The sequence below is a fragment of the Dermacentor silvarum genome, chromosome 4 (genome assembly GCF_013339745.2).
Source record: "Dermacentor silvarum isolate Dsil-2018 chromosome 4, BIME_Dsil_1.4, whole genome shotgun sequence".
In the NCBI taxonomy this organism is placed as follows: Eukaryota; Metazoa; Arthropoda; class Arachnida; order Ixodida; family Ixodidae; genus Dermacentor; species Dermacentor silvarum.
Genome location: NC_051157.2, coordinates 118983163 through 118992478, shown reverse-complemented (window position 1 = coordinate 118992478; position 9316 = coordinate 118983163). Strand labels below are relative to the sequence as shown.

At 45.2% G+C, this 9316-nt stretch overlaps 1 protein-coding gene across 1 annotated transcript in view; it reads right to left on the bottom strand.

Annotated features, from left to right (window-relative positions):
- LOC119448862 (uncharacterized) overlaps positions 1-9316 on the bottom strand; it is a 46418-nt gene that overhangs the window by 23546 nt on the left and 13556 nt on the right. The window contains exons 3-5 of the mRNA XM_049666531.1: positions 9002-9244; positions 5636-5970; positions 2147-2275 (exon numbers count right to left, since the gene is read on the bottom strand). Coding sequence (XP_049522488.1) covers positions 2147-2275; positions 5636-5970; positions 9002-9244 — 707 coding nt within the window. The remainder of the gene's footprint in view (positions 1-2146; positions 2276-5635; positions 5971-9001; positions 9245-9316) is intronic.

Here is a 9316-nt window from a genome sequence, read left to right as displayed (position 1 = left end):
AGTCGCAGGCAAAATATCGGCTGATGATGATGCTTTTACAGACGGAGCAATTTAAGGAGTATGCAACTACGGCTCAAATGCTGGGGGAAGGGGATATGACATGATACTATAGTACCAGACGTTGCGCGACCATTTAGTTGCGGTCTGTTGGTTTCGGCTTTCACGCGTATTTTCCCCAGCGAATTGTCTCATTTCAAGATTCAGTTACTTCTGCTGCGAAAAACGACTGCTTATCAAGCTCGCAAAGCGAACGTGCAGACTATATATTGTAATGGATTTTCTAAAATAGCGTATTGAAGACTTTGACTATAGGAATAAACAGCATCGTCGATGTCCTTTCGAAGCTTTTATGCGCGATAAGCATCATTTAAACAGTTTTATATTTTTTTCCTGATTAATCATTTTTTTCTGTACCGAAACCAATAAACCTTCAATGTGTTGGATACTTTGTATCATCACTGCACCTGTATTAACCCTCACTTTAGAAAGTAATTGCATATTGCGCTTACTTGAGTGCAATAAACATCTTTTATCATGGTCGTAACCACTCATGCATCTACCTACTGTAAAACACATGCAGCAATATGTGGAAAGCAGGTCAACACCTTGTTTTTATCAACAGTAGATAACCCATAAAACAAAGCCAAATCAATATCGTGCAGTGAAGTCAGCCGGTCGCATCCATTCTTGCGAATTCTAGCATCTTTTCAAGTACAGATGGTTCCTTCACGTCCACTGCTAATAAAGTGTGCAGACATATCAAGCATAGGCCGTGCCCAACAAGACAGGCAAAGTTGCAAATGAGTTTGCAATTACATGTATTACTGGATAAACTCATAACCATATCGTGACATTATTACCTCTATAAAATAAGGATCATGGAACTTGCAAGATATGCAAAGACAGCATGGTATTTGAGTACCTGAATTTTCTTTTTGCTAGATTGCGAGGTGCAGCTGCTTACTGTTTTTATTCCATGGTGTGAGTTAATGACATGTGTGTGCAGACTCCCCAAAATTCTGCTCCGCCGAGCTTGCTCTGACTCATGTTCACCAAAGTTTTACTCAGCCAGGCTCACACGAACTCAGCCTCACGGGACGGTTTAAGTCTTAGAGAGGTGATGCTTGAGTGAGTTCCCCGATCTATGTATGCATTCCTTGGCATTAAAGTGGGGACCTGTGCACTGCATAAGCAAACATTGCATAGGAGTCCCTGTTGAATCAGATGGAAATTAAGACACTTGTACACGTAGCGTCGCGCCGCCGCTACGCCGCCGTCTCTCTCACTGGCTCCGTCCACCTGTCGCTCGGCGCGCGCTTCGCAAAACTGATCAACGCTCGGCACGGTTCAACCTCGGCTTTAAGCAGCTCCGCTGTTAGAAAAGTGCAATGCGTAGCAAAGCTCCTCGTTCGGGGACACCTTGAGCCAGATGAGAAGGTGCGCGTGAACACTGCCTCGCAAGCTTCGCTGTAAACAGATTCCAACAGGGCACATTGGATCTGCTGCACATTTTTAAAACACGGCTGGTTGTGTGGCAGTATTACAGTTACGAGTGAAGACACGTGTTTTGAACTTTGCGATAACAAAAGTGATATACTTACGGATTTTATTGCTTTGTTGTATTGCTGTCTTCTGTCGGAGTAAGAAGAAACGAAATAGGTTGGACAATGTGGATTGTTGTGTCTCAACGACAGGGGATAAAGAGAATTGGATGCTTGAGTTGGTTCAAAATTTTGACCAGCTAAGATATTCAAGCGTGCACAAGCACGCAATGGCGGGAGTCTTTGGACGCATCCGTACTTCACCTTCTTGTTTTGGTGGCGAACGATGACTGCAGAAAAAAAAAACACGAATAATTCGCCCACTCATGCGCGTGATTGAGTTTTACATGGATAATTGCTCCGCACGTGTGCAAATAATTACAAAATGGTATAGAGTAGTTTATTTACATAGAGCGTCTCAGCAAACGTGCAAGCAGATTGACAGATTCATCAGCATCCAAGACACCCTTTGAGCTGCAAATAATTGCGTGTAACTTGGCACAACGATGACACTTAAAAAAACGAAGACTTTTGTCGCCGTGGCGTAAACGTTTCGTTCACTTCCTTTGATAACCACATTGCAGCATCGTTTCGAAGTAGCTCGCCTTGCTGTGGAAGAATTTCTCTTGTTTCTGAAAGTCGAAGTCTTCCTGCGTCCCACCGAATTCCTTCGGCATTAACTCAGGTGGGACAACGCCCTGAAGTTCTGAAATGCCACCCGCAAGGAACTGCAGCTGGAAAGGAAACAATACATTGGTTATTCATCGTCATAGTTGTCATCATTATCAACATAAATTCTGTATACGGCAGGATGAAGGCCTCTCCAAGAGATATCTTGTTACCGCTGTCTTGTGTCAGCGGACCCCAGCCTGCGACTGCAAATTTTCTAATGACATCCGTCGTACCACCTCAAGTTTTACCATCCCAGACTACGTTTTCCCTCCATTTGCCCAAAATTGAATTTCTCAAAGTAAAATGCGCGAGAAAAATCGTAAAGTACGAATTAACCACAAAATACAGGTATGCTAGCGTCGGATTGTAATTTGAATATACGGGAAAAGATAACTCTGGTACGCGGAAGCTCAGGCACAAACCCCTTTTCCAGCATTTCTATTATTCACAAAGCGCCCCCCCCCCCCCCCCCCCCCCCTCAGTAGGTGTTCTTGGCAAAACACCATCCAGATGGCACTCGCCTCCTCGGCAGCAGCCCCCGCTGAGGCGAAGGTGCAGAAAAAACAAAGCTGCAGTTGTTGGGAAGCCTGACAAACAGCCAGGCATCTTTGAATGCCATCGCGTTCCACTCTTAAAGGCAAACCTTAAGCGGCCTCCCAATTTTTGGTTTCGAACCCTCGCATGTGCGCTTTGCGGGATCCGTGGAGCAGCCTGATTGGTCAGTGGTGTTAGTGAAGGTTCCACCTCACCAACAACCAAGCGCCTTTGGCTAGGTCCCCTTTTTTTGTTAAAGACAGGCACCTCAGCCTTTTGCAGAAACCACATAGTGTGTTTCTCACGAGCGAAAATGCCACGCAACTTGTGCACCCCGCTGCAATACATGACGTAACAAGAATTTTCGTGGTATGTTCACAACACTGCGGCCGTGGTCAGTGACTTCCGTCATCCGGTTATGCGTAAGTGATGCGCGGAGGGCAACACCAACTGGCGGTGTTCCAAGGAACTCAGATTCGCTTTACGTGATCGACTTACCTATTCACTGTCATTGGTGGAAGCGCACGCGAGTTCGCGACACGACGCGTTCTTTTCTACCGCGACAAAAATTGGCGGCGACGCGTTTTAATGGGGTCCTGAGATGATTTTCCGACAGTTAATTTCTTGTGTTCAATAAAGTAATACACCTCTGAACCCTATAAAATATAGTGACACGCCTCAGACCATCGGTAATAATTTAATATAACACCATTTCGACAGCCACTTTAAGTTTCGTTTCCAGGAGGATACTTTGTCATGACACCATGGGAGAGCGAAAAATTGAGACGTTCTGACACTCGTTCCGGTTCGCTGGGTCGCCTCGTACTCTGCAGCACATTGTGTGGGCCAATGGAGGAGCATAGCGGACGGCCGAGCGGGCCTGAGCGGGTGTGAAAACGTCACAATGTCCTGTTCCCACGTGACCACATACTGTGTCATGACGTCATGACGTCACGACACAGTATCCTCCTGGAAAGCAAAACCGAAACGGGCTGCGGTAAAGCTATTATATTAACTTATTTACGGCGCTCCGAAGCCTATCATTATGTTTATAGAGTTTATTGCTCTGGGACCTTAATTTAACGCAAGAAAATATGAATAGTCTAAAATACCATGGCAGTATACCCCTTTAAGCGTGCGCGAGGGGCGTCGTCTCGACGCTTTTCCGACTTCCACGCTCCTGCGCCACACGCGAATCGCTCGAGGAATTGCGTCATGCGGTTCCCAGCTTTAGCACTGACGTCGAACATACAATGTGTGCCCGACATGCATTTGCAGGCAGCTTGTTCAGAAACACAATGGTAGCCCGCAAACTGAGTTGCGTCGCAGGGCAGCCATTTCTCTTATGTCGCATCTTACCCTTCTCAACATTTTTGCCGAGAGGAATGGCTTGACAAGTGCGTGCACTATCCTGAAGACAGCTGGAGTATTAAGGTAGTAAACTCCCTTTACCCGAATTGGCAACGAGTCCTAAAGAGAGGAGGGAAAGAAAAGAGCAGTTATTGCGAAAACAGTGAAGTCACATCGAAATCTTCGAGAATTGCCCTCTAGTCTGTAGGAGTGTATACGTATATGTTTTACGTATGTATTTAAAAATACCTGTCTCAACTAATATTATAAATCCAAAGTAAACTAAGTATTAAATTGCATGAATCTAAATAGAAAAAGCGAGAACATCACTACGCTACACACGCCGTGGTGGCTGTGTCGCTGGGCTGCTAAGCACGAGATTCCGGATTCCTATTCCGGACACGGTGGCCGCATTTCGATCGTGGCCAAATTCAAGTACCCTTCTGTATACCGTGCATTTGGTTAACGTTGAAGATCCCAGGTGGTCGAAATCAATCCGTGGTCCCCTACTACGGCGTTCCTCACAATCAGATAGTGGTTTTGGCACGTCAAACCCGAGGATTAAATTTTGTTAAGATCTGGAAGACACAAAGGTAACGCTTGAAGATGGAAGCATGAATGGATCAACAATGGTCGAACAAGAGATTTCTTTGGAGGCAGAATATCTCTGGACCCAGCATTTGGACAAGGGCACGGCACTTGTCTTGGTCAATGCAGCAAAACGCTTTCCTTGACAGCGTTTATATAGCTAGCTCTCTCCCCCCCCCCTCTCTCTCTCACTTGGTGGCGGAGTATATAAGGCACGAGCAGAATAGGGCGCGGGAAGTGAAAATGTTGAGCTAAAAAATTAAAGAATAAAGGCGGGATTCAGTTGTGACTGCATGGAGGCCAGAAAGGGGGTGCGCTGTTCAGTCTGCGAAGTAGGCGGAAATAAAGACGCGAAAAACGAAGAAAATCGCCACGTGTTAGCGGGCGCCGTCTATCCGATGGGCTTGGTTTTCGGAGAAGACTATACGCAAGGCAGGATAGGACTTCTAGGGTTGAAAAACAAGCAATAAAATTCAATATTAAAACGATATAAATAAAAACAGGTGAGGCGGAGGGCTTAAATAGACTAAGTACAATGTTGTACTAAGTTAACACTATTCTTAATTTCTCGAAAGTTATTACTAATTTCTCAGTAAGCTATTTGTTGTATCACCAGTTAAGCTTTATTGCGTGGTTGTCATTTCTTTCTAATTCTATATATTGTCGGTCTCTTTCTCTCTCTCTCTCTCTGTCAATTTTCGACAGGACGTGCCGCGGTCGTCTTCAATGCTTTCATTTCTCATTTGCACATTTTATACTAACCGCTTGATAAAACTCTGTTTCTTAACCCCCCTCTCCCCATCCTCCCTCTACTTTTCTTTAGCTTTTTTTTTTCTTACGTTATTTATTCTATTTTGCTTTTATTACTCGTTTTAGCAACTCTACAAGGACAATGTTTACTTACGTGCAGTGTTCCGCGACAACTATAAACCCACCCGGTTGACTTATGCGTAGAAATTCTTTTCCAATTCCTGTATATTTGTTTTCTTTGCCCAATGCGTTGGAGCTGCTTTCGGGAACTCAAATAAACGACGAAAGAAATTCAGCACAGCGGTCTCGCGTGAAGAACCGCATTTGTTTCGCCCACTTGCCTGTCCAATGGCGATGACCCTCCTCGTGTAGCGTGGAGTCATCTGCAGCATGTGGTGAGCACTGAAGCCCTTGAGATCTATGACGGCAACGACGCCACGTATTTGTGTCTCTTCTTCACGCAGGTTCGATTCCGTAGCTACAAGCGCGCACCTCATCAGGTCGTCCAAGGAGCAGATGCTGGTGTCCCAAGCACCTTTGGTTGGGAGAGGAGAGAAAAAAGACAGTCGATATAACCGTTCAGGTGATTGTAAAACAAAAACAAGAGGACACGCCCATAATATAAGGAACGTGATTCGCGTTCACGAATATAGGATTTAGACGTTCTAATCTTGAAAGTGGCTGCGTATTCATCCTTCGTACGCTTCTTCGGATGTGATTAAAATATCTTTCGCAGATGTATGTCAATCCGAGCAACTCATACTTCAAAGACAGCGAAGCTACTGCGCAGTTCAACTCACGTTTATTCTATCAACAGCGGAATAAACTCAAAGTTGAATCAACAGCTTTGCTAGGTCCATAAAAGGCTACAACGCAGTTGCGTACAATCATACCTGAACGTACACATTAGTTTAAAAAAACAGACGTTGAACAATTTGCAATCGTATATGGGTAACTAGACATCAATAATACTTTTACAACAGTGTTCGTAACTTGTACACAGGACCTTTAGCATACATACAAACAAGAAAAATAGTAATAGCCCCCCCCCCCCCCCCCACACACACACACACAGAATACAAACAAAACACCAGTTAAAAAATTATGCGTGGCTCTGCTACCGCAAGCACCAGAGACCAGTGGAGCTGGGCAAAGCCTAGTAAAGTATCGGCAAACCACACACTTAGTTTCCTGGCGTTCAGAATTTGGAGAATGACAGCCTACAAACCAATGTCATCAAACGCAACACCAACAGCGCATGCATTTTATGTTAAATCTTCTCAGACTGAAATATTAAAAGTGCGAAACAACAACAGAAACCTGATTATTGCAGCAGCTGTGCAGTACCTCCGGGATTGGCCCACTCAAGAGGCCTGATTTCTACTAGAGAGCTCGACTTAGTGCATAGCGTTCGCCGCCAGGGTTTCCCGGTAAACATAGAAGTGTTTCTTCAAGCGTGAAAGCAGCCCGCGAATATACGCAAAATTACCGCGCGACTGGCCGCTCGAGACACTTTGCGTGTAATCGACGACTTCTTCAGGCTCGGGAAAACACTTTTATGTAGCACGTATTGAGCAACAGAAAGCTGAATATCGGGGGTTTTTCATGTTGCCCTGCAATTTTCTCATTAACACTTTTCATCTGATTATATTATTCGAGAAGTTGATTAATTAAGACTAATTAGCTAATGAGGCGGAATGCAAAAAAAAAAAACTGAGCCCCTCCAAGCGACGGCAAAGAACATTACCGTGAGTCTGTCCAGCTACGTGGCTTTTGCATATTTTTATATATTAGTGCATTTACGTTCAAAATGTGGCGGTTCATGGGGCTTAGCGCCATCTGTGTGAGGAGAGAACACTTCCGGTGCAAAAAAAAATAATTTGATGTCATATTCGTTAAAAGCATCAGTAACGTCATTTTGTTCTCAAAGGCGCAAAATTTGTTTTAGAAGGCCTGCCATTAGAGCTGTAAATTCAAGTGCCCCGCCATTCGACTTGATGGGCGTTTCGAGCATTCAGCGAAGAAAGCGATGCAGGAAAGGTTTAGCCGTATACGGGTGTCGAAATCGCTTCGCTGCACAGAACATACTTTCTTTGGAGGCCGACGAACGCTTTGGGCGTAGAGTGCTCGTCCTTTCGTCGGACGCCAAGCCCGTCGGCCAGCGCTGTCCAACGAAAACAACTAAAGTAAACAATTATCTGGCAGTCGCAACTCACTAATTTTGACTGAACAGGTTAATAAACAATGAAACTACCCGCGTCACCAAATTCAGACAAACGTCGACAAGCAAAACAACACAACATGTGAGGGGGGCGTATTGTGACAGGTGAACTTTACGAGCGCACCTTTCTGCCCACTTCAAGAGCTGCATTAAATTGCAAGTACCGATAGCGGCGTCAACGCCCGCCGCTATCGGTGAGCGCTGAAAACAGGTATTTATTGATAATGGTCGAGTAAACTAGAGTTGTTCTTTTCTCGCCGTGCGTATATAAAATTGATTAGGAATTTTATTTTCGTTGTATGAATCTAACGGTGTCTCGCTTTAATTAAAGAACGCTTTCTTCTTTCCCAACGTTTGCTCGCTCAAAATATAGTCACGCTTCAATCGCTGCTCCCTTAACCACCCTTGCTGATGTCGCTGACAATTGGTTCTGAACCGCTTTTCGCCCGAAGCTTCGCGACCTATTTGGATCGACCTTGTTATAGTTGTGACACCTTGTATATACGTATAGCGACCGTGGCCAAGTGAGCGGCCGGGGCTCTAGGCATCGACTTTACAGTTCGTCAGCTTTTCGAGGGTGGCTGAAGGAAATGAAGCACCGTCGTCCCTGATAAGCGATAGACTGATCCCGCGCACGGTTCTTCGCTTGATGCACGGTTGAGAGCGCTGCAATACGACAGCGCAAGAGCTCAGACAAGCGGTCTTATTTCATATTTCACGGGCTTTTCTTAAACGCCGAAAAAAAATATCACCACGCAGCATGTACAGAGGTAAACACACTTCTCTAGAACGGGCGATCCACGTTCTGAGGACTGCGCTGGCGAGATCTGAAGATGACATGTGGCACAAATTCGGCTGTATGTGAGTTGGCGTGATAACATTTATGGTTTCCATTGATTGCTCTCGGCGTGGTGGTCGGTTTAAGCTTTGGTGGCTGCTTTGGCCCTGATTAGTGTGTTCTAGACAAGTGTGTTGACCTCTGTACATCGCCAGAAAGAAATGTATCGGTCGTTTCTGAAACCCCTCTACAACGTAACGAAATAAGGGACCTCAGTCAATTACCTAGTCAAGCGAAATAGAATTTTTTTTGGAGGAGCGTCACATGACGGCGAGCCATATGTCGTTGATTTCACCCAGCTGCGGTTAACAAATTCTTGAAGTGGAACACTCTATATATGTGTCACGACTTGTGAACTACTCGCGGCAACTCGTTCTTGGGTACTTTTCTATTGCTATGGCTTTGCTCTTCCCGGAGTGTTCCTCTTTTTCTTACACGTCTGAGCGAAGGCGTAGCCGGCGGGTTTCGTACATTTAATTAAAGAAAAAAAAAGCACATGACACTTACCAAATTGAAGGTAGCCCACTGCTCGTCCTTGCGAGTCCCTGGCAAACATGATGAGTTTGTGGTCGTGGAAGAACGTCTTGTACGGAATGTTCGATGGCGTCAGGTTATCAAAATACTGGGGCACATCCCTGCGCGCCCGTAGATATTTTTTGATCGTCTTGAAGGCATCGTCTACCCTGTACTTCTTGGAACGGAGAAACATGACTAGGACGTCATCTGGCGGAACTACAAGGCCTTCTTCTCCTGCATGGGAAAAGAGTTCATGCGTAAATGAACTGAGAGCAGGTCACATATGATGCAGGATGAAAGATATAT